Raw genomic sequence first — 27143 nt, forward strand, 5'->3', positions numbered from 1 at the left:
TAATTTCTATTGGGCACAAAATAATCTGAAATACAACCAAAACAAACAGCAAATGCATCCAACATATAATTATTGCGTGCTAGGAATATGGGACCATATAATACAGGTTTGACTACTTTAATACACATATAAGTGAATTTGTCCCAATACTTTTGGAGGGACTATATACAAAAAGTGCTGTAATTTCTGAACAGTTCACCCTCAAATTAAAGCTGACAGTCTGCACTTTAACCTCATAGTCATTGTATCATTTCAAATCCAAATTGCTGGAGTAMAAAACAACAAAACATTTGTCACTGTCCCGATACTTTTGGAGCTTACTGTATCWCAAAGTTMGTTTTTTTTACAACAAAATTAAGGCTGTAACAAACAGTGATTCATCTGGCAATTATTGTCATAAAGCTTTGAACACGCAAAACCTTGTAGTTTTCCTCAAAAAGATCTCCAGAGTTTGTATTAACTTTCGAGTCATGTAGATTCTTAATCTAACGCTAGCACAAAAATTCTGATCTGGAACTGTCACTCTTGTATGTCATTTGTGAGTCAATGCTCGACCTGGAGCAGAGGAGCATCCTCTCTTGGGACTCCTTGGTCTGCCTGTAGGTCCACAATTCAGCGGGATTAGCGTGCAAGGTCCTCTGCTTCATTGATATCGTCTCAAACTTCACATACGTGTCTTTMGATAGCTCCTCGTCCGAAGAAGGCACATTGCTCCTGCAATAGAGTGAGAGGATCTTGTAGACCAGCAAACCAATGACAGGTAAAGCCACTGCGCAGGCAAAGCTGCTGATGATCATCAGCAGCTTGTTCGCAGCATTGTCCTCAACAAGGTCCAGGGTGAAGAAATTGATACAGGGGTCTTTTCCCGCGGCACTTCCCTTGGAAACCAGACAGACCTGGTACCTCATTCCAGAAGTCAAGCCTTCAAGTAGAACTTTGCCACTCCCAGCATCGGTATCCATTGTCCTTTTGGAGTTGTCCTCCTCATCATAAGTGGAGTAAACAACGGTGAGAGGTGTATTGCTCGGCAAACCTTCGGTCGTCCAGAGTAGAACTGCGCTATCCTGCGTTTCCTCCACGATCTCAAGATCTTGGACAGACTTGGAAGCATCTTTCTTTTCACTCTGATCCGCCGCTAGCTTCCTGTCGCTGCCTTGCGCAATCTCGGATGGTTTGGATGGTGCTATCTGCTGCACGTTGCTGGGCGTGGGTTTCTTCTTGGTGAGGATGGGTGGCAAGATGGCTGGATGCGTGGTCGTGGGTGGGGCGGTGGTGGTAGATGGGGCGCTAGGGGAGTTTGAGAAGCCAGTTTCCGGAGCAGAGGACGTTGTGGATGGGCTATTCCTTGCAGCCTCTATGTCGGGCCTCTCTGGAGGCATGTTTGTYGTGACATAACCTGCCACAGACAGGGTAATGGCAGCCTCTGCGTTGCCGGCGAAGTTCTTAGCCTTGCAGCTGTACTCCCCGTTGTCTTTGTACGAGACCCCATTCAGGCTGATGATGGACCATCGGACACCCTCTCCTGGAGACTCCTGGACAACTATAGGTAGATCATGAAAATGCAAATACTTAATCATTGCCAAGATGTAGAGATTATTTTATTGAATCACAACTGTAGAACATAAGTAAATCTTAACAAAGGAATTTGTTCATTTAAAACAATTTTTGATAAACATGTTGAATAACACACTGTATGCGTTTTCTTATAATAAAATGTTTCACTGTTGATACCTGTGTTGTTGACACGTGAGCCATCTGAAGTAGTCCAGATGAGGGTAGGCGTGGGGTAACCCGTGGCGTCACAGCGCAGGAGCACGTTGCTACCCACCGAGGCTGTGATCTTGGTGGCTGACATCATGACGGATGGCTTGAGACATTGGTCCAGTTCCACCCTTTGGAACATAACACCAGCCAGGTTTTCAGGCTCGCTGCAAGACAGGAACTGGTCCATTAGTACCACTGACGTGTCAGACATTTTGGAAAGCTCGATCAGCTTTGAGATCCTGCAGTCGCAGACCCACGGGTTGTCCTGAAGACCTGCAGAGGACAAAAGTGGAAATGTTTGTGACTGTTATGTTAAATTCAACTTACATTTATGTTTGTGAAAAGTTTAGGAACATGGCAGTGGATCCGAGATTAAGAACATGCAAACAATGTTATGATCAATGCTAATGCTAATGTGGCTATTAACGTAAATTGCAGTTTCTCCTAGCTCATACACAAATTATACACATTTTGTATTTTAGTTGAAGTATAACTCTAACATGATATGTTCTCATCTCTATACACATTGTACATACCTAAATTCAACAAAAACATTCACTGCATAATATGCTATGATTTCCATGTTCATAAATATTTCCACCCAAATTATAGAACAAAGACTATACATAGTTACTTTTTTGAACAGCTAGAATTGTAATTCAGTGTTCTGATTCTAGGTATGCATACAGTAGTGTCACAACTGAGCCATCCTTCTGCAATGATCAGATTTACCAAACCGCTTACCCCTTCAAAGTAGGAGGATACATATGCAAATAAAAGATGACTGATCATTGGTCAGAAATCAGATCAGATTGTGATGTCATGTTGTGGGCCAAAAACTCCATTCCACCAGAACATAATGAAATTTTAGGACACTATCATCATTTTCACAATTTCACAGTGTGGAATTATCATTAAAAACTACAGGAAAATCACGTTTTTGATTGCACTGTCCCTTCAAGGCAACACAATTACACAAACTATTATTGAGTAGTAAACCCAAAATGTTAGTGTTTCACAAACACAATTTTAACATTGTTTAATGTATTTGATCATTTGCCATTTTAACCCACTTTGTCTGTCATTGTTGAGCACAGTGCTCAATCCACCAGCAGTAATGGGCTCCCGAGGGGTGTAGCGGTCTAAGGCACTGCATCTCAGTGCTAGAGGCGTCACTACAGACCCTGGTTTGGTTCTGGCTGTATCACAGCCGTGCATGATTGGGAGTCCCATAGGGCGGAGCGCAATTGGCCCAACATCATCCGGGTTAGGGTTTGGCCCAGCATCATCCGGGTTAGGGTTTGGCCGGGGTAGGCTGTCATTGTAAATAAGAATTTRTTCTTAATGCCTAGCTAAATTTAAAAAATATGAAAAAATTGGAGGCAGAACCACAGTGTTGCAGCATGCTGTGATTGCCTCTGTCATGAAGAGTGGTGATTGTAGAAATCGGTGGTCTCATCATTGAACGTCAATTTGCCTGACAGTTTTGATATCCGTTCATCATGATCCATTACACCTCATGACACAGCAGGCTGCTTAATACTAAAGTAGAAATACAATTTTATTTCTTAAAACATGCATAAAACGTTATGTCAAATTATCAAGTCTAAACATTTTGAATTACCCACAATCCTCTAAAAACAGAGCCCCGTGGCACATTGTTGCAAGAACTTAGAATTATTAAGTTTATAGAAATATTATTAAAATTGAGTAAATAAATCCCTCGATGTTCTCTCTCTTTCTCTCTCCCACATCAAGATACTTACATTTTGAGCACAATATTAACTTGGATTTGTTGTTAAAGGTAGACTCACATAGTCACACAAAGTATCTGCTCATGTGCACAGGTTTGCTTCACGTTGTGTACAGTGTAGTAGCCAGGGCTCCAGAACAGCGGAGAAGTTGATCATCATGCTTCAGCGCTCTTAGTTGTGGCAGAAATGTACCCACTCTGCAGTTTACTTTCTCCATCTACGTCATATCATTGAGTTAAAATGTTTGTGTATAATGAAATTAACAAATCATCGAATGACATGCAATTATATGTTGTTTCTTTTTTTTGTAAATTTCAATTCACCCAAGAATAAAAAATGTTCAGTGTACCTCAAACACACAATGAACACACATACACAAACTCTCTCTCACTCTCTCCTTCTCTCGCATCTCTCTCACACACACACACACACACACACACACACACACACAACACACACACACACACCACACACACAACACACACACACACACCACACACCACACACACACACACACACACACACACACCACACACACACACAACACACACCACACACACACACACAACACACACACACACGACATGAGGAACAACATTCTCTGGTCTGATGAAACCAAGATTGAACTCTTTGTCCTGAATGTCAAGCGTCACGTCTTAAGGAAACCTGGCACCATCCCTATGGTGACGCATGGTGGTGGCAGCATCATGCTTTGGAGATTCTTTCAGCTTCAGGGACTGGGAGACTAGTCAGGATTGAGGGAAAGATGAACGGAGCAAAGTACAGAGAGATCCTGAAAACCTGCTCCAGAACGCTCAGGACCTCAGACTGGGGAAATGTTCACTTTCCAACCGGACAATGAACCTAAGCACACAGCCAAAACAACACAGGAGTGGCTTTGGGACAAGTCTCTGAATGTCCTTGAGTGGCCCAGCCAGAGCCCAGACGTGAACCTGGTCGAACATCTCTGGAGAGACCTGAAAAGATACCTGAAAAAAAGCTGTGCTGTGATGCTCCCCATCCAACCTTACAGAGCTTGAGAAAATCTGCAGAGAAGAATTTGAGAAACTTCCCAAATACAGGTGTTTCAAGCTTGTAATGTCATACCCAAGAAGACTCAAGGCTATAAACGCTGCCAAAGGTGCTTCAACAAGTACTGAGTAAAGGGTCTTAATACTTATGTAAATGTCATATCATTTTYTTTTTTTTATACAATTGCAAACATAAATTCTAAAAACCTGTTTTTGCTTTGTCATTATGGGGTATTGTGTGGAGATTGATGAGGGGGGAAAACAATTTAATACATTTTAGAATAAGGCTGTAACGTAACAAAATGTGAAAAAAGTCAAGGTGTCTGAATACTTTCCGAATGCATTACAGTGGGGAGAACAAGTATTTGATACACTGCCGATTTTGCAGGTTTTCCTACTTACTAAGCATGTGGAGGTCTGTAATTTTTATCATAGGTACACTTCAACTGTGAGAGACGGAATCAAAAATCCAGAAAATCACATTGTATGATTTTTAAGTAATTAATTTGCATCTGCAACTGTTGGTGCAATTATTAGAAAATAGAAGAAGTTCAAAAAAAAAAAAAAATAGAAGAGGGCCAACCTCTGAACAGTGCTGAAAAGGGTATTCTATCATGTGATGGTACGGGAGGTGTCTATATTCTGTACATGGGACATTGTGTGTCTTAGGGAAAAGCTAATCTTGTTTCTCCTTCCAGTCCGCCAGGGCATACAGTACAACAAGCTTTTTCGTCAGGGATAAAATAGCCTGTCCTTAAACACCCCATTACCCCACCAGTGGCGGCCCGCCCATTGGGCATTATGGGCTGTGCCCCACTTATGATTGGTTAAAACATTTTTTTTTTTTTTTTGCAATTGGTCTAAAAAATAAGTACAAATATTTGAATAAAAACTAATTGATTATATAATTAATGGATTATGTTTTAAATGCTCATAAAAGCGTGGTAAATTTGCAAATGTTTCTGTTTCAAAAAGATATTGTTTAAAACAAGCTATTTAGTTACGTACTAATTTGCCCCTCAGTGACAGCCAGCAGCAGCAGCTCTGCCTCTGTGGGGAGCATAGGTCGTGCAAACATTGCTTGGATTGTTTTGCCAGCTATTTGCTGTGAGGGGGAACTGCCCCAGTGAAATAGCAGGATTTCATAGCATAAATTATAACAGCACAAAGTAAACAGCACAAAGACCATCCTGGGGCGCTCAAATGTGCATCCGTTCAGTCAGAACTTCAGGGTCTGCTCTGGTGTCCAACCCAATGAGTCTCTCGTGCCAGACGGCTTACTTCCACACTTGAGACTAGATCTGCTCTATCAGGTACAGATGACCCTAAAGCAAAAAGCAAATTGTAATTAACCTGTAAATAAATAATCATAACAGTCATGGAGTCCTAGGACCTGATAAACCGGACAACTACATCCAACAAGAGTCAAAGGACAGAGGGATACACTAGCTAGAACCTTCTCATCACGGATCTGGTTAGCTCCCATGCCAATGTCTAGTCTTTTTAAACTAATATCTCACTAACTCTGAAATATTAAGTTATTTCAGAATGAAATGTAACTGTCTAGCGCATAATGTTTTGTGACATTATGTTAGTTAGCTATCTCCAGTTAGACAATGTGTTTCCACTTATTGCATCTGCATGCATGTGGCATTCTCGCTGGTTTCCAGTAGTTACCACAGCCACAGCCAAGTCAAAACAGTCTAGGGCCTATATTGTAAGAATTCATGAAAACAAGAATGACCTATTTGGTATTCATTTAAGGTTAGGGTTAGGCATAAGGTTAGTAGTGTGGTTAGTGTTAGGGTTAAGGTTAGGTTTAAAATCACATTTTAATTTGAGAAATTGTAGAAATAGGCGGACTTTATGACTTTGTAGCTGTGGTAACTAGTGACGACCATTCTCCCTGGTGCACTCGTTTGTTCGTGAGCTTGCTGCCTGTTCTATATACACTGAACAAAAATATAAACACAACATGCAACAATTTCAAAGATTTTACAGAGTCACAGTTCATATAAGGAAATCAGTAAATGTAAATAAATTAATTCAGGGCCCAGGGCAGGGGTGCAGCCATGTCTTTTTTTATTTATTTTTTCCACCTTTATTTAACCAGATAGGCCAGTTGAGAACAAGCTCTCATTTACAACTGCGACCCTGCCAAGATAAAGCACAGCAGTGCGACAAAAACAACGACACAGAGTTACACACGGGATAAACAAACATACAGTCAATAACACAATAGAAAAAAAATCTGTATACAGTGCAAATGAAGTAAGGAGGTAAGGCAATAAATAGGCCAATAGTGGCGAAGTAATTACAATTTAGCAATTTACACTGGAGTGATATATGTGCAGATGACGATGTGCAAGTAGAAATACTAGTGTGCAAAAGAGCAGAAAAACTCAAACAAATATGAGGATGAGGTAGGTCGTTGTTTGGATGGGCTATTTACAGATGGGCTGTGTACAGCTGCAGCGATCGGTAAGCTGCTCTGACAGCTGACGCTTAATGTTAGTGAGGGAGATATAAGTCTCCAACTTCAGTGATTTTTGCAATTTGTTCCAGTAATTGGCAGCAGAGAACTGTAAGGAAAGGTGGCCAAAGGAGGTGTTGGCTTTGGGGATGACCAGTGAAATATACCAGCTGGAGAGCGTGCTACAGGTGGGTATTGCTATGGTGACCAGTGAGCTGAGATAAGGCGGAGATATACCTAGCAAAGACTTATAGATGACCTGGAGCCAGTGGGTTTGGCGACGAATATGTAGTGAGGACCARCCAATGAGAGGATACAGGTCGCAGTGGTTGGTAGTATATGGGGCTTCGGTGACAAAATGGATGGCACTGTGATAGCAAATAGGATGCAGTCTTTCTCCCACTGGGGAGATATGCTCACTAACAAGGATGTGATCAACTTTGTGCAAAACATTTTGAAGCAAATACGTTTTTTGTGCGTTTGAATTTTTTAAATGATTTTTTATTTCAGCTCACGAAACATGGTACCAACACTTTACATGTTGCGTTTATATTTTTGTTCAGTGTGGTATAATCTAATCTCTTAAAAACAGTTGCAGCATGTGCAGCAGTGGTAATTCCGTTTTTGACATGCGAAAGTGAAATGCTGTTGTTCAAATGCACGGATCACTTTATATACATTATCTTCTCACAGATCACTTTATATAGATTATCTTATCACAGATCACTTTATATACATTATCTTCTCACAGATCACTTTATATACATTATCTTTTCACAGATCGCTTTATATACATTATCTTCTCACAGATCACTCCATATACATTATCTTCTCACATATCACTTTATATATATGATCTTCTCACAGATCACTTTATATACAGTATCTTCTCACAGATCACTTTATATACATGATCTTCTCACAGATCACTTTATATACAGTATCTTCTCACAGATCACTTAATATACATTATCTTCTCACAGATCACTTAATATACATTATCTTCTCACAGATCACGTTATATACATTATCTTCTCACAGATCACGTTATATACATTATCTTCTCACAGATAACTTACATACATTATCTTCTCACAGATCACGTTATATACATTATCTTCTCACAGATCACGTTATATACATTATCTTCTCACAGATCGCGTTATATACATTATCTTCTCACAGATCACGTTATATACATTATCTTCTCACAGATCACTTTATATACATTATCTTCTCACAGAAACGCTCCGGTAGTTCAAAAACTTGCCATCCTATTTCTGTCATGCTGCTTTGTTGACAAATCCAACCACCTCGTGCCCTGGGTATTCAGCCAATCAGCGGCCGCCGCTGTACCCCACTCTTCAAGCTAGTTCTCAGACAGAGAGTGGAAGAGGGAGTGTTTTCTTTAAGCCGGACAATCTTCAGTCATAACAGTCTATACATATTTCTTCAGTCATAATGAAGTCCATATTTTGCAGCTGGCTTAGTTGATAGGTGTCTATTGTACATGTTGTGATCTGAAGAGTATATCACAAAGAGTATAGTATATTATAAACGGGTTACATTGGTAACCAATTTGTGATAGCAATAAGGCATATCAGGTATTTTTGGTATATTGCCAATATACCACGGCTAAGGGCTGTATCCAGGCACTCCACGTTGCGTCGTGCTTAAGAACAGTCCTTAGCCATGGTTCAGTTTATAGGCCATATATACCACACCCCCTCGAGCCTTATTGCTTAATTATCAATAATTCATTAATTACGTTTTTTTAAATGAATGTCCCATTGTAACTGTAAGTCCCTAACCAAGTCCCCATGTATTTATTTGTTATGCTTTATTGTATCCGAATGCTCTTAAAGATGGATACATCAGTGGGTACATCAGCTTTCTATTCAGCATTTGACATGTCAATTCAAAGTTGAGTACATCTGTGGGCCTGCTTACACCTTCAGACACCTTCACAATCTGTGAGATTTAGTGTAAAGCCCAAAATACATGGCATGTTTGTGCAAATCGAAGCATGGAAAAATAGCAAATTAGATTTGTCAAAGCCAGGGGTCAGAAAGGACTATCATTGCATGATAACTTCAATTTTTGTTTTGCACAAACATTGCATTCCGTTAGTTCTAGCTATTATTGCTGATAACATAATGGACCGACCATGCAAAATGTTGGCTTTAGCTATGGCTTCCGCCATAATGGATTACTTTTCAGATCCTATTCCCGATGTCACGGAGTGGCTGCAGATTTTAATGTATCAACACCGAAAAGTGAGTCAATGTTAATGTGCATAGAGAAATAGAATGAATAGAATGGGCTTGGAACCTCTAACACTGGCAATTTAACTGGTAAACTCATGATAGAATAATTTCCATGGTAATGTAGAATGTTTATTCAAATTATGTTAACTGATGTGGCTTATGCAATGAAATTTAATTTTTGTAATGTCAGTTGAGTTGAATCAACAAATCACAGCACATGTTGATGGGTACACTTCCTGATTTTGCGTCTTGCTTTTGCTTCTTGCTGTGCTCCTATGGGTACAATCTCAATAGCCGCCAGTCCCCCCATTATGCCATTATGGACTTAAATGGGGACGCCCATTCTATTCATGAAATTTATATGGTTATGGAGAAAGTCATCCCTCGCTACAACGACTTCGCCTTTTGGTCTCATTTTCGGATGAGCCGACAGAGATGGTCGCCTCGCTTCAGGTCCTTAGGAAACTATGCAGTTGTTTGTTTTTTTATGTATTATTTCTTACATTGTGAGCCTAGAAAATCTCAAGTGTTATTATATACAGCCGGGAAAAACTATTGGATATAAAAGCTATGTAAAATTACCAACAGTACAACCAGGAATACGTCTTTCCTAATGCGGATCCTTTGTTCGGACCTTCACCCTGGACATGGGATCTTATCCCAGAGGCCGATCCAAAACAACACGGTCGCCGCAGGAGAGGCAGACGGAGTGGCCTACTGGTCAGATCAGAAGGTGAGCACACCATCCACCGCTTCCAGAACATATTACTCGCCAATGTCCAATCTCAAGATGATAAGGTGGACGAAATTAGGGCATGACTTGCCTTCCAGAGAGACATCAGAGATTGTAACATTCTCTGTTTCGAGGAAACATGGCTCACTCGGGATATGTTGTCAAAGTCGCATTCTGGATCATTGCTMCTCTAACTTCCCACGATACATACAAAGCCCTCCCTGCCCTGCCTTCGGCATATCTGACCGTGCTCAGGTCTAGCCAAAGCTGGTCTGACCAATCGGATTCCACGCTTCAAGATTGCTTCGATCATGTGGGCTGGGATATGTTCCGGATAGCCTCAGACAACAACATTGATGTATATGCTGACTGTGTGAGCGAGTTTATTAGCAAGTGCATCGGAGATGTCGAATCCACCGTGACAATTAAAACCTTTCCTAACCAGAAACCGTGGATTGGCGGAAGCATTCACGCAAAACTGAAAGCGTTAACCATTGCTTTTAATCAAGGCAAGGAGCATGACCGAATACAAACAGTGCAGCTATTCCCTCTGCAAGGCAATCAAACAAGCAGAGAGTCAGTATAGAGACAAAATAGAGTCGCAATTCAACGGCTCGAACACGAGACGTATGTGGCAGGGTCTGCAGTCAATCACAGATTACAAAAAGAAAACAAGCCCCGTCGCGGACATCGACGTTTTGCTACCACGCACCCTTAAGGGGCCCCAGTGTTGAGGATCAGCAGGGTGGAGATGTTGTTTCCTACCTTCACCACCTGGGGGAGACCCTGGGTCTCGACCCTGCCCTGTGCAACTGAGTCCTGGACTTTCTGACGGGCCACCCCCAGGTGGTGAAAGTAGGAAACAACATCTCCACCCTGCTGATCATCAACACTGGGGCCCCACAAGGGTGCGTTCTCAGCCCGCTCCTGTACTCCTTATTCTTCCACGACTGTGTGGCCATGCACGGTTCCAACTCAATCATCAAGTTTGCGACGACACGACAGTGGTAGGCTTGATTACCAACAACAACGAGACGGTCTACAGGGAGGAGGTGAGGGCCCTCGGAGTGTGGTGTCAGATGATCGTGGACTTCATGAAACAGCAGAGGGAGCACCCCCCATCCACATCGATGGGGCAGTAGCAGAGAAGGTGGGATGTTTTAAGTTCCTCGACATACACATCAAGGACAAACTGAAATGGTCCACCCACACAGACAGCGAGGTGAAGAAGGAGCAACAGCGACCTCTTCAACCTCAGCAGGCTGAAGAAATATGGCTTGTCACCTAAAACACTCACTAAATTTTACAGATGCACAATCAAGAGCATTCTGTCGGGCTGTATCACCACCTGGTACGGTAACTGCACCGCCCTCAACCGCAAGGCTCTCCAGAGGGTAGTGCGGTCTGCACAACGCATCAAACTACCTGTCCTCCAGGACACCTACAGCACTGATGTCACAGGAAGGCCAAAAAGATCATCAAGGACAACAACCACCCGAGCCACTGCTTGTTCACCCCGCTATCATCAAGAAGGCGAGGTCAGTACAGGTACATCAAAGATGGGACCGAGAGACTGAAAAACAGCTTCTATCTCAAGGCCATCAGACTGCTAAACAGCAATCACTAACTCAGAGAGGCTGCTGCCTACATTGAGACCCAATCACTGGCCACTTTAATAAATGGATCCCTAGTCACTTTATACAATGCACTCTAAATAATGCCACTTTAATAACATTAACATATCTTACATTACTCATATCCCATGTATATACTGTATTTTACACCATCTATTGCTCATCCATATACTTACATGTACATATTTTCATTCACCCCTTTAGATTTGTGTGTATTAGGTAGTTGTTGGGGAATTGTTAGATTACTTGTTAGATATTACTGCACTGTCGGAACTAGAAGCACAAGCATTTCTCTATACTCGTATTAACATCTGCTAACCATGTGTATGTGACAAATAACATTTGATTTGAAATATCTTAGGTCAATAAGTATTCAACCCCTTTGGAATGGTAAGCCTAAATAAGTTCAAGAGTAAAACATGTGCTTAACAAGTCACATAATAAATTGCATGGAATCACTCCGTGTGCAATAATAGTGTTAAACATGATTTTTGAATGACTACTTTACAGTATCTCTGTGCCCCACACCTACATTATCTGTAAAGTCCCTCAGTCGAGCAGTGAACTTCAAACACAGATTCAACCACAAACACCAGTGAGTTTTTCCAATGCCTCTCAAAGAAGGGCACCTTTTGGTAGATGGGTAAAAATAAAAAAAGCAGACATTGAATTTCCCTTTGAGCATGGTGAAATTACTAATTACACTTTGGATGGTGTATCACTAACATAGAGAGCCTGCTGCCAACATACAGACTGAAATCTCTGGACACTTTAATTAATGGACTTAATAAAAGTATCACTAGTCACTTTAAATAACGTCACTTTAATAATGTTTAAATATCCTACATTACTCATCTCATATGTATATACTGTATTCTATACCATCTACTGCATCTTGCCTATGCCGCGCGGCCATCGCTCATCCATATATTTATATGTACATATTCGTATTCATCCCTTTACATTTCTGTGTGTAAGTTAGTTGTTGTGAATTTGTTAGATTACTTGTTAGATATTAGTGCATTGTCGGAACTAGAAGCACAAGCATTTCGCATTAACAGCTGCTAACCATGTGTATGTGACCAATAAAATTTGATTTGGAAACCTTTCAGGTAATTTGCATGTCTAGACGGCCTCTTTGTTTTGATTAAAGTAGTCTTAATAAAGTTAAGCGTCACTGAAATCCCCAATGATTGCAGCATCTAGTTAGCTATCTATCTATAAGTAATTGCAAATGCACACCAGCCAGCAAGTTAGTTGACCGTCCAGACAGCTGGCTGGGTGAGGTGTACAGTCAACCAACCAGACGGCCGGGGTGTGATAACTGATAGGCTATAAAAATGCAATACCGTACCCAATTACTTTATAATCAGTAAAATTGTTATTTATGCACATTTGTAATGAGCACGATGTGAGACAGAGAGCTGGTTTCAAGCGCAGGGCGCAGCAGGTGTTTATTTGTAAGGGACCGCAGGGGGAGGCAGGTAGCTGGGTCCAGGGGCAGGCAGAAGGTCATACACAGGGGGTCCAAAAAGGCAACAATACAGGCAGGGAAAAGGCTAGTAACGTCGTCCGGGAGATCAGGCAATAAGTTGATAACAGGAAATCCGATAGGCTAAAGTACAGGCAGGGAATAGGCAAAAGGCGTTGTTAGTGAGGCAGGAAAAAAACTATTATACATGGGAGGATCAAAACTACGGGAAAAACAGGTCTCCGAATAGAAGTGTGTCACAAAACAAACAATACCTCACAATGATGGGGTGCAAAGAACGGAACTAAATAGTGTGTGATAATGACAAACAGGTGTGTGAACAGGTCATCAGAATTCAGGTGATTGGGATCTGGAGCGTGAGCTGCGTTCAGGGGATCTACGTATTTGAGAGTGTGAGTTGGAAGCAGACGTTGCAACGTTATACAGTAAGTACTGTATATTATTTATGAGGCCCCTTATCTATCAACACTTGCCACAAAGGGCACATAATTCAAATGTAGCCTACATTGTGAACAGTAAGACTATAATGAACAATAGATAATTGTATCGTTAATAATTGCCTCTGTGTTACAGTGGTGAAGGACAAAACACTAACATGACAGAATACAATTTTGTTTTGTTTTTCAGATATTGTGTGAGGAACTCAACCCTCTGGTTCCATACAGAGGAGAACGCCTGTAGGATCGCATGTTGGCCTTTCTGTGGCTGTTGGCCAAACAGCAGAGTTTTTGTGGCGTTTCCGACCTCTTTGCAAAGGGATTTTGCTCCAGTAACTGCTCCAAATAGTAGATGGCCTGAACCAGCTTATGACCACCTACATAAAGTGACAAACACCCACCCAGTTTCTAGTTCTGGAGGCTTGGTTCSAGAGGATCAGAGGGTTCCCTGGTGTGATTGGGTGCATACATGTTGATGGCACTCACATTCCCATCAGGGGGCCTTCCGAAATACGGGATGCCTACATAAATCGTAAAGGCCAGCCCAGCTTCCAGCTGCAAGCTGTGTGCGGCATGGCTATGCGGGCAAAAAACGTAAAGGCCCACCCTCTGCCAGAGCAGTACCACCTCTTGGGCTACTGCTTATCCCCTAAGCCTGGATCTACATGTGCCATTCGGGGACAATGGTCAACTATTGGACGAGCACAAGAGATTGAAGCAGATCCACCCGAGTCCAAATTGAGACGTCCTTTGGGCTGTTAAAGTGCAAAGGGAGTAGGCTCCAACTTCTGAACATGCTGCTGCTGGAGAAAATCACAGATATCATGGCCAATGCTTGAGTCATCCACAACATTTTAAAATGTTTTTATTTAAACTTTATTTAACTGGGTCTCATTCAACATGGTCCTCATCCATTAGGGCAGTACCAGTCTTACAGTACCAGTCAAAAGTTTGGACACACGTACTCTTTCAAGGGTTTTTCTCTATTTTTACCATTTCCGACATTGTAGAATTATAATAAAGACATCAAAACTATGCWATAACACACATGGAATCATGTAGTAACCAAAATAAGTGTTAAACAATTCAAAATATATTTTAGATTTTAGATTCTTCAAGGTACTGTAGCCATCCTTTGCCTTGATGACAACTTTGCACATGCTTGGCATTCTCTCAACCAGCATAACCTGTAATGCTTTTCCAACTGTCTTGAAGGAGTTCCCACATATGCTGAGCACTTGTTGGCTGCTCACTCTGCGGTCCAACTCATCCAAAACCATCTTTTTGGGTTGAGGTCATCTGATGCAGCAATCCATCACACTTCTTCTTGGTCAAATAGCCCTTACACAGTCTGGAGGTGTATTGGGTCATTGTCCTGTTGAAAAACAATTGATAGTCCTACTAAGCGCAAACTAGATGGGATGGTGTATCGCTGCAGAATGCTGTGGTAGCCATGCTGGTTAAGTGTGCCTTGAATCCTAAATAAATCACTGACAATGTTACCAGCAAAGCACCCCCACACCATCGCACCTCCTCCTCCATGCTTCACGCTGGGTACCACACATGCAGAGATCATCCATTCACCTACTCTGCATCTCACAAAGACACAGCGGTTGAAACCAAAAATCCCAAATATGGACTCATCAGACAAAAGGACAGATTTCCACAAGGTCTAATGCCCATTGTTTCTTGGCCCAAGCAAGTCTCGTCTTCTTATTGGTGTCCTTTAGTAGTGGTTTCTTTGCTGCAATTTGACCACGAAGGGCTGATTCACGCAGTCTCCTCTGGACAGTTGATGTTGAGATGTGTCTGTTACTTGAACTCCGTGAAGCATTTATTTGGGCTGCAATTTCTGAGGCTGGTAACTCTAATGAACTTATCCTCTGCAGCAGAGGTAACTCTGGGTCTTCCTTTCCTGTGGCGGTCTTCATGAGAGTCAGTTTCAATATAGCTCTTGATGGTTTTTGCGACTGCACTTGAAGAAACTTTCAAAGTTCTTGAAATGTTCCGCATTGACTGACCTTCATATCTTAAAGCAATGACAGACTGTCATTTCTCTTTGCTTATTTGAGCTGTTCTTGCCATAATATGGACTTGGTCTTTTACCAAATAGGGCTATCTTCTGTGTACCACACCTACCTTGTCACAACACAACTGATTTGCTCAAACGCATTAAAAAGGAACAAGGCTCGCTTGTTAATTAAAATTCATTACAGGTGACTACCTCATGAAGCTGTTTGAGAGAAAGCCAAGAGTGTGCAAAGCTGTCATCAAGGCAAAGGGTGGCTACTTTGAAGAATCAAAAATATATTTTGATTTGCTTAAAAAAATGTGGGTTGTGGCCCTCYGGAACCAGGCTGTCCAGAAGAGGGACAACATAATGCACCTGCTCTTCAAAAATGTATAATTGTTGTTGATACATTTTTTCTGGTGTCCATGTTTAAAGTAATAGCACTTTCAATGGTTGAGGTGCTTGACATGCTGTAGAATGTAATGGAATAAAATAACTTTTACAGAAATAACTTAGTTTTGCAGAGAGAACAAGATAAGAACTGACAGGGAAAACAGACAAACATTTTCTATGAGATTGCATACATAAATAACAAGACTATAAAATTGAAAAACATTTAAAAAATGGATTTAATTGACTATAAAATTGAGAAACAATGATCGACTTCAATTAACAATCACTGCTCATAAAAAAATAAATAATAAGTATTTACTTCAATTTCACAATCACTGTTTCAGGCCTACAATAGATAGTCCTATAATCTAACAATATAATGCTTATCTTTATACAAAATATTCTGATAGAAAATTTACAAATTAGCCTCCTTCTGTACATCTATATCTGTATAGCAGACGCAGTAGCCATCTGACATAAAGAAATGCATGTTGGTGTTGTAGCCTGCCACCAGCAWATCTCTATCTCTCTTTCTCTATCTCTCTGGGGTTAGGCCTAAGCTTCTCTTCCTTCATATAGGCTATATATAATACATGAACAAAAGTATGTGGACACCTGCTCGTCAAACATCTCATTTCAAAATCATGGACAGTAATATGGAGTTGATCCCCCATTTGCTGCTATAACAGCCTCCACTCTTCTGGGAAGACTTTCCACTAGATGTTGGAACATTGCTGCAGGGACTTTCTTCCATTCAGCCACAAGAGCATTAGTGAGGTCAGGCACTGGTTTTGGGCGATAAGGCCTGGCTCGCAGTCGGCGTTCCAATTCCTCCCAAAGGTGTTCGATGGGGTTCGAGGTCAGGGCTCTGTGCAGGCGAGTCAAGTTCTCCCACAGAAATCTAGACAAACCATTTCTGTATGGACCTCGCTTTGTACAGMCGATTTTTATGCGCTACGCTCTTCAGCACTGGGAGGTCTCGTTCTGTGAGCTTGTGTAGCGTACCACTTCGCGGCTGAGCTGTTGTTGCTCCTAGACGTTTCCACTTCACAATAACAGCACTTACAGTTGACTGGGGCAGCTCTAGTAGGGCAGAAATTTGACGAACTGACTTTTTGGAAAGTTGGCATCGGATGCCATCATTGTAAATAAAAATAAATTACAATAAAAATGATGGTGCCACGTTGAAAGTAACTGAGCGCTTCAGTACGGGCCATTCTAATGACAATGTTTGTCTATGGAGATTGCAGGGCTGTGTGCTTGATTTTATACACTTTTGGCTGAAATAGCCAATGCACTAATTTTAAAGGGTGTCCACATACTTTCGTATATATACTAAATACAAATCTATAAATGGTATAGTTGACACTGCCCAATAATAATTGTGGGATGTGTTCCTGTTATTAGTGGTCTGTGTTGGACATAGAGACTGGTCTGAGACCTGTGTGCCTGGACAGGTTCAGACCTGAGGAGGTCCAAGTCTCCCCTAACCACTGGTACAGGATCAGATTTATTCAATTTTGTAATGGTTAACCTTAGGATGGTGTGAATGTTTATAATAATTGTGGGAGTAGTTACATTTGTCCTTACGAAACAAGATTGCAATTAGAGTGCAGTATAACTGCGGTATGGTGCAAATACTGTGTCCAAAATATTTTTTTTTACTGCAGTAATTTTGCTGYATAACTGAAGCTGGAGTGCAGTTTAACTTACTCCACAATTACTGCATCCAAAATGCCACAGTCGACTGCAGTTAATGCAAGGGATCCCCCTCCGTAAGGGGGTGCAAGGTGACTGAGTTGATACATACTGTGTTGAAGACAGATAAAGTCATTCATGTTTCCTACTAGCTAACTATGGTGTCTGTGTCTCCTCACTTCATAACTTAACAATCATAACTATGATTATCTTGTAACACCTAACCACAGATGAAATGGGAAACCATTAGCTAGCTAGGTTCACTTTTACTGTTAGCTAGCTAGCGTTAGCTAGATCACATAACGTTGAATGGCTAACTGTATCTTTAGCTAGGCTATTTCATTACCAAAATCCATATTTGTTGATCAACTAAAAAAATGAACAGATGGGTATCTAGATAGCTAGCTAGCTAAGTATTTACACGCTATACTGTTACTGTTTTGTGATAGTTAGCTACAAGTTGGCTTACCTTTTTCTCCAGTAGCCCCAGTGTGCATCTCTCTCGCCTGTAACGTTACAACAAGTCAAGAGGGTCAAAAAAGATGGAAAACCTAAACAAAATAATATGAAAGGTCAATAGACACAAAGTAGAAAAGCCATACGTGATGAATATAATGTCTATTACGTTTAGGTCTTCAATACATATGTAAATAATATCGACTCACTTGAATCCATCTCGGCAAAGTCCATTTTCTCTTCGTCGCCCGCTACCTTTTTGAGCCTCGTTGCCTCAAACTGTATATATTCATTATACGTTAACGAGCATTTGCTAACGTTAGCGAACGTTCGCAAACTATTCTCCTTGTTGAACACRCCTCCGGTAACCTGTAGGTACTGGACCTTAAAGTCCACTTCCAAAAAGTTGTGGACATGATGTTGATAGTCTGTTGATAGTTTTTTGAGCATCTATAGTAGGACTTTCCAAATAAAGAGTTACCCAAATAGGTATTGGAAMCTCAATGTGAAGATTGAAATATGCCTTTGGGTTAAAGTTAGCCGTCACTAAGTATACACAATGCATTTATGGGCTACGTAACGACCAACAACTCTACACACTCCTATGCAGGTAAATCCCATCTTCTGTTATCTCTGAATACCTGCTTTGCTGTAGGGGTGGCCAACCCACCTCCTGGAGAGCCACTGGGAGTGCAGGGTTTTGCTCCAGCCCTGCTCTAATACAACTGAGTCAGCTAATCAAAGTCTTCCTGAAGAGCAGCTGATCAGTAGAAGCAAGTTTGCTAGAGATGGGCAAAAGCATGCACAACCAGTAGCTAGTGAGGTTGTGTTAAGTCCTAACCTTAAACCCTCATCTCCATATCACCCACTCACACCCTATTCTCAGTTCTCTTACCTAGCACCACTTTCTGGGACGAGTTGGAGGAGACGGGCATTCCATTGAAAGGCGGCCAGATATCCACGAAGTCCGAAGACAGAGTGGTCAGCTTGTTGCTGGAGATATCCAGATAGGTGATGTTGACCAGGTATGGGGTAGCCTCCACGGCCACAGTGGTCAAGCGGTTGTTGTGAAGATCCAGCGTCCTCAGACTGGGCATCTCCTTCAGGGACTTCCAGGGGAAGGTGGAAAACAGGTTCCCGTCCAGACGCAGTTCGTGGAGGACCTTGAGGTTGTAGAAGGCGGCAGCGTCCACAGAGGTGATAGAGTTATAGGTGATCCACAGGTAGCGCAGGTCGTTCAGGTAGTAGAAGGCCTCGGTGGGGATGCGCCGCACAGCCGTCTTCTCCACCCGCAGTTTGACCGTATCTATGGGGACGTTGACCGGAATGTCGGACATGTCTGGGTCATTGCATAGCACCGATCTGAGAGGAACAGAAAACATGGACTTGGTTTAAATATGTTTGTTAATGTGTAACTCTGTGTTGTTGTTTTTGTTGCACTGCTTTGCTTTATCTTGGCCAGGTTGCAGTTGAAAATGAGACCTTGTTCTCAACTGGCCTACCTGGGTAAATAAAGGTGAAATAAATAAAATATAAAAATTATACATACAAAAGAATGTGGACACCCCCTTAAATGTGTGGATTCGGCTATTTCAGCCACACACATTGCTGACAGGTGTATGAAATCGAGCACATAGCCATGCAATCTTCATAGACAAACATTGGCAGTAGAATGGCCTTACTGAATAACTCAGTGACTTTCAACAGAGTGGAGGCTGTTATAGCGTCAAAAGGGGGGACCAACTCCATATTAATGCCCATGATTTTGGAATGAGATGTTCGACGAGCAGCTGTCCACATACTTTTGGTCATGTAGTTTGCATCACAAATCTTTCCTCTCTCCGTTCCATGGAGTTATCATTTTTCTGGATTGGTCAAATCTAGGGATCCATTACATAGCTTCGGCCTATCAAGTCTAGTCAGATAAGTGATTACAATTCAGGGGAGGGGTTCAGTCTGTGTCCTTGAGAACCACAGGGTGTGCAGGATTTTGTTTCAGCCCAGTAGCCTACTAAACTACCTGATTCATCTGATAATCCAGCACTTAATATGTTGAGTCATGTGTGTTAGTGCTGGGCTGGTACAAAAGCCCAGACAACGGACCAGGATTATAGACCTCTGAGCTGGATGGCATGTAGGCTTATACTTTGTGCTTCCACCTGCACAGTTTATTTCTTACATACTTGTGGAACTTTAGAAAAGTTTTTCTATCATCCTCTTCCTTTATCTACTTGCAAGCAGACTGTTTTTCAAGACTCCAAAAATGTCCAGAACTCTTGAATTCCGGCCATCCTAAACGTGTGATAGATATTGAGAGAGAAAAAAAAGTGCTCCTCTATTGAACTCATAATAAATCTAAGAGGGGCCTTATGTGAATTATTAGAGACCTTTGGATCACATGTTCTACTACTCTATATCTGTATATTCAATCAAACCTACAATCCAGTTTCCAGGGGAAAACAAACAGCAAACCTCCTACACGTCTGCTAGAATGAATGAATGAATTTGATAAAAATTAAAATAAATACTGAGAAGGACCCACTGTCTTGACATAATAATTAATCCAAATGTAAATGTTTCGTAGTTGCCAGATGGCAAAACAGGTAAAATAATCACAATAAAACTGATGAATTATGATAGTTATTATACAGTCATGGACCATTTTAAAAAGATAGTGATGCTGTAAATCTGTGGAAAAGGGTCCAGATTACACTATAATAAAATATCTATAGACACCRTCCTCTAAGAAACAATCGTAAATACCTGGTCCCCGTTCCATCACTCCGTCCGTGGTAAACACAAGTGCACTGGGAAGGACAGAAGGAATGGGCCACACTGAAGCAGCACAAGAAGACATGGGCGTAGAGAAGAYGATGCATGGTTCACCAAATCAACCGAAAGTGCTCACATCACAAGGTCAGGAGAAAGAGGAGAGGAAAACACATCCGAATTCATTTCGAAAGGTCGAAAATATCATCTTAGAAAGGAAAAAATATGAATAGTCCCTGAGTCCTGAACACACAAGAAGTGCTTACAGGTGATCCATTATTAGGATGGGAGAAGGGGGAGGGGGAGGACAGTGAGACCAGATTAGCGTAGGATATTACGAGGCAGACTAGGTCACGCAAGCCAGGACAGGGAGGATGGAAATCAGCCTTGGGGTCACGAGCGCTAATCGGCTACCACACTTCTGCCAGGGGAGGTCCCCCCCCAACACACACACACGCACGCACGCGCGCGCGCCGCAGCACGCACACACAACGCACGCACGCACGCACACACACACACACCACACACCACCACCACACAACACAACACACAACACACACACAACACACACAACACACACACACACACACACACACACACACACAGCCTTTGTCAGTCTATCCAGCCCTGGCCTGCCCCTATGCCTTTACACTGCTGACTCCTCTTACAGCTCTTCTAACCTACACTGTTATGGCACTAGCCGTGCCGTGCTGACACTGGTTGGGCCTTTCCTAAGGTTGCGTGAGGGGCTCCAAGTGACACAAAGGTGCAAGCTGTAGTCTGGGGAGTGATTATCTCCCTGGAGGGGATGATGGGGGTGTTTGGGAGGCCAGACTGTACTGGGCATGGACTGACAGCTCAACAACATGGCCTCCAGAACAACACACCATACACACACACACAGGAAACTATGACATAAGTAGTGCTTGAGGTTCCATATTCAACTCAGTCTAGAGTAATGTAGTTGATGGACCACAGGAGACAATTTAAGTTTGTGTTTGATGTATTTGCAGTTATAAAAGCTAATTAAAGTACATAAATGGGCTTAAATATTAGAAATGTATGGGCTGATGTTGAAAAAATTAATGGCTATGCCTGATATTTGGGGGGAGTCGGGATATTAGTTGAAAGATTTAATATTTGTTGAAATATTATCAAGCATATAATGTACTGCCAATATGGTATTTTACATAAGGATTTCCTTCAGTGACGTGCCAGGTGAATATATCAGTAATGTAAGAAGAATGTATCTGTATTGCGTCTGTGTGTAGCTGGTGTAGATGAGTCAGGCGCAGGACAGCAGATATGAGTAATGTACGCAATTTACTCAACAATAATCACAATACACGTCAAATAAAAGTCCACAATAACGGACCGCAATACAATAAACAAATCACTGACAACCAACATGGTGGAACAGAGGGTTAAATAATGAACAAGTAATTGGGGGATTGAAACCAGGTGTGTAAGACAAGGACAAAACAAATGGAAAATGAAAAGTGGATCGGCGATGGCTAGAAGGCCGGTGACGTCGACTGCCGCCCGAACAAGGAGAGGGACCGACTTCGGCGGAAGTCGTGACATTATCTTGAATGAGCTGCGCCTGTTATCTAAATCTAAAAGGCGTGATGTTCAAATCCACTGTGTAGAAATAGCTACTTCACACATCTATTGCATGGAGAACATGAAAATACACTTATTTCTAGGAAAGATGGATACGTTTACTCAACAAAACAGAATAGTGATACATGATTTGCGATTTTTATATATTTAGCTATGAGTAGATCAGAAACAAATTGTTGCTGGTCTTAGCTTGATCGTGACTAAGAGAAAGAAGGTTATCTAGTGGTAGAATAGCAGTTGGTTGGGTAGTACTTTTGCCTGTGTGGGTAATACAGCAATACATACATACATACATACATACATACATACATACATACATACATACATACATACATACATACATACATACATACATACATACATACATACATANACATACATACATACATACATACATACATACATACATACATACATACATACATACATACATACATACATACATACATACATACATACATACATACAGTGCATTCGGAAAGTATTCAGACCCCTTGACTTTTTCCACATTTTGTTACGTTACAGCCTTATTATAAAACTGATTAAATAATTGATTTCTCTCATCAATCTACGCACAATACCAGATAATGACAAAGTAAAAACATACATTTTTTGAAATATCATATTAACATAAGTTTTCAGACCCTTTACTCAGTACTTTGTTGAAGAACCTTTGGCAGCAATTACAGCCTCAAGTCTTCTTGGGTATGACGCTACAAGCTTGGCACACCTATATTTGGGGAGTTTCTCCCATTCTTCTCTACAGATCCTCTCAAACTCTGTCAGGTTGGATGGAGAGTGTCGCTGCACAGCTATTTTCAGGTCTCTCCAGAGATGTTAGATCGGGTTGAAGTCCGGGCTCTGGCTGGGCCACTCAAGGACATTCAGAAACTTGTCCCGAAGCCACTCCTATGTTTTCTTGGCTGTGTGCTTAGGGTCGTTGTCCTTCACACTAGTCTGAGGTCCTGAGCACTCAGGAGCAGGTTTTAATCAAGGATCTCTCTGTACTTGGCTCCGTTTATCTTTCCCTCTATCCTGACTAGTCTCCCAGTCCCTGCCGCTGAAAAACATACCCACAGCATGATGCTGCCACCACCATGCTTCACCGTAGGGATGGTGCCAGGTTTCCTTAAGACGTGACGCTTGGCATTCAGGCCAAAGAGTTCAATCTTGGTTTCATCAGATCAGAGAATCTTGTTTCTCATGGTGTCAGTCCTTTAGGTGCCTTTTGGCAAACTCCAAACGGGCTGTCTTATGCCTTTTACTGAGGAGTGGCATCCGTCTGCCCACTCTACCATAAAGGCCTAAATGGTAGAGTGCTACAGAGATGTTTGTCCTTCTGGAAGGTGCTCCCATCTACACAGRGGAACTCTGGAGCTCTGTCAGAGTGGCCATCAGGTTATTGGTCACCTCCCTGACCAAGGCCCTTCACCCCCTATTGCTCAGTTTGGCTGGGCGGCCAGCTCTAGGAAGAGTCTTGGTGGTTCCAAACGTTTTCCACTTAAATATGATGGAGGCCACTGTTCTTGGGGATCTAAATATGCAGCAGAATTTTTTTGGTACCATTCTCCAGATCTGTGCCTCGACACAATGGTTTTTGCTCTGAAATGCACTGTCAACTGTGGGACCGTATATTGACAGGTGTGTGCCTTTCCAAATCATGTCCAATCAATTGAATTTACCACAGGTGGACTCCAATCAAGTTGTAGAAACATCTCAAGGATGATACATGGAAAGGATGCACAGGATACATACAGGATGCACCTGAGCTCAATTTTGAGTCTCATAGCAAAGGGTCTGAATACTTATGTAAATACGGTATTTCCATTTTTTTTATTTAACACGTCTTTGTCATTATGGGGTATTGTGTGTATATTGATGAGGAAAAACATGTATTTAATACATTTTAGAATTAGATCGTAACGTAACAAAATGTGGGAAAAGGGAAGGGGCCTGAATACTTTCCGAATTAACTGTACATGCTTGCTCAATAATATTACATTTTATCTGTAAAAAGCTTTTCAAAAACCCAAAGTGCCACAAAAATGTATATATTAAAACATCAGCTCAATAAAAACACATATGGCATCTCTGCTTCTAGCTCCTAAGCAACTTTGCAGTATTTCGTTTTTTTGTGAGTTATTTCTTACATTATTAGCCAAGAATTTTTTTGTGTTAATACATACAGCCGGAAATAACTTTCGATCCTTTGCTCGTACCCCCCAGGGTAATTTCATTTATTCTAGAGGCTGCTCCAAAACACTGCTGGCGGAGAAGAGGTATTCGGAGTGGACTTCTAGTCTGACTCAGGAGGCGTGCACACCATCCACCGCTTCAGAGTAAATTACTCGCTAAATGTTAAGTATCTTAATAATAAAGTAGACGAGCTCAGAGCGATGATCTCCTTTCAGAGAGACATCAGGGATTGTAACATACTCTGTTTTACGGGAAACATGGCTCTCTCTGGATATACTGTCCCCATCCATACAGCCAGCTGGGTTCTCAGAACATCGCACAGACAGAAATAAAGAACTCTCAGGGAAGAAGAAAGGTGGGGGTGTATGTTTCCTGATTAACTACTCATGGTGTGATTGTGATAACACGCAGAAACTCAAGTCCTGTTCACCCAACCTGGAATAGCTCATAATAAATAACCTCTCACTCGACATCAACAAAACAAAGGAGCTAATCTTGGACTTCAGGAAACAGCAGAGGGAGCAAGCCCCTATCCACATCGACGAGACCATAGTGGAGAAGGTGGAAAGCTTCATGTTCCTCGGCATACACATCACTGACGATCTGAAATGGTCAACCCTATCATCCAGACAGCGAGGTCAGTACAGGTGCACCAAAGCTGGGATTGAGAGACTTAAAAACAGCTTCAATCTCAAGGCCATCAGATTGTTAAATAGCCATCACTAGCTGGCTTCCACCCAGTTACTAATTAAACTAAAGTAAAAAATAAATAAAAAGTAACACAATAAAATAATAATGTGGCTATGTACACGGGGTAACGGTTTTGAGTCAATTTTGAGTCGACAACCGTGCGGGGATGCAAGGTTGTCGAGGTCATTTGTACAAGTCGGAAGTTTACATACACTTAGGTTGGAGTCATTAAAACTCGTTTCTCAACAACTCCACAAATTTCTTGTTAACAAACTATAGTTTTGGCAAGTCGGTTGGGACATCTACTTTGTGCATGACACAAGTAATTTTTCCAACACTTGTTTACAGACATATTATTATAGTTATAACTCACTGTATCACAATTCCAGTGGGTCAGAAGTTTACATACACTAAGTTGAATGTGCCTTTAAACAGCTTGGAAAATTCCAGAAAATGATGTCATGGCTTTAGAAGCTTCTGATATGCTAATTGACATCATTTGAGTCAATTGGAGGTGTACCTGTGGATGTATTGCAAGGCCTTCCTTTAAACTCAGTGCCTCTTTGCTTGACATCATGGGAAAATCTAAAGAAATCAGCCAAGACCTCAGAAAAAGATTGTAGCCCTCTATAAGTCATCCTCATCCTTGGGAGCAATTTCCAAACGGCTGAAGGCATCACATTCATCTGTATAAACACCATGGAACCACGCAGCCATCATACCGCTCAGGAAAGAGACACGTTCTGTCTCCTAGAGATGAACGTACTTTGGTGCAAAAAGTTAAAATCAATCCCAGAACAACAGCAAAGGACCTTGTGAAGATGCTGGAGGAAACAGGTACAAAAGTATCTATATCCACAGTAAAACGAGTTCTATATTGACATAACCTGAAAGGCCGCTCAGCAAGGAAGAAACCACTGCTCCAAAACCGCCATATAAAAGCCAGACTACGGTTTGCAACTGCACATGGGGACAAAGATCGTACTTTTTGAAGGAATGTCCTCTGGTCTGATGAAACAGAAATAGAACTGTTTGGCCATGATGGCCATCATTATGTTTGGAGGAAAAAGGGGGAGGCTTGCAAGCCAAAAAACTCCCAAATCCCAAATGTGAAGCACGGGGGTGGCAGCATCATGTTGTGGGGGTGCAGAAGGTACTGACTGGTGCACTTTACAAAATAGCAAAGTAGCAGCAATTTAAAAACAATGCGTCTGTAACGAAACTCTAGTTCTTCCTCCTCCTCAGACGAGGAGAGGAGAGAGGGATCAGGATGCACCAATGTGCAGCGAGGTATGTAGACATAATGAATATATTAGACACGACGAACACTGACACGAACTATACTTGAATATTACAAAATAACAAACAAACAACGTAGACTGACCTGAACATGCAAACCTACATAACGAAAGCACGCATGAACAGGAAAGAAACGAACGAGACGAGACAGTACCGTGTGGTGCAAATAAACACAGACACAGCGACAACCACCCACAAACAAACAGTGTGAAAACACCACCTATATATGTTCTCAATCAGAGGAAAACGTCAAACACCTGTCTCTGATTGAGAACCATATAGGCTAATTTCAAGTGACCTAAACAAGGAACACAAAACATATAATGCCCCCCCAACTCACGCCCTGACAACTAAACACATACAAAAATAACATAAAACAGGTCAGGAACGTGGACAGAACCCCCCTTAAGGTGCGAACTCCGG

The 27143-nt window shown here is 41.7% G+C and overlaps 1 protein-coding gene across 1 annotated transcript; it reads right to left on the reverse strand.

The window, feature by feature from the left end:
- Nucleotides 1-376: 376 nt before the first annotated feature.
- Nucleotides 377-21044, reverse strand: LOC111967060 (leucine-rich repeat, immunoglobulin-like domain and transmembrane domain-containing protein 3). The gene is made up of 4 exons (XM_023991964.1): nt 20907-21044; nt 19039-19505; nt 1732-2037; nt 377-1540 (listed from the first exon to the last, which is right to left on the reverse strand). The coding sequence occupies exons 1-4, from the start codon at nt 21020-21022 to the stop codon at nt 492-494; spliced, it is 1938 nt and encodes a 645-aa protein (XP_023847732.1). The 5' UTR covers nt 21023-21044; the 3' UTR covers nt 377-491.
- Between the last annotated feature and the right edge of the window lie 6099 nt (nt 21045-27143).

The sequence above is a fragment of the Salvelinus sp. IW2-2015 genome, linkage group LG8, assembly GCF_002910315.2.
Source record: "Salvelinus sp. IW2-2015 linkage group LG8, ASM291031v2, whole genome shotgun sequence".
NCBI lineage: Eukaryota > Metazoa > Chordata > Actinopteri > Salmoniformes > Salmonidae > Salvelinus > Salvelinus sp. IW2-2015.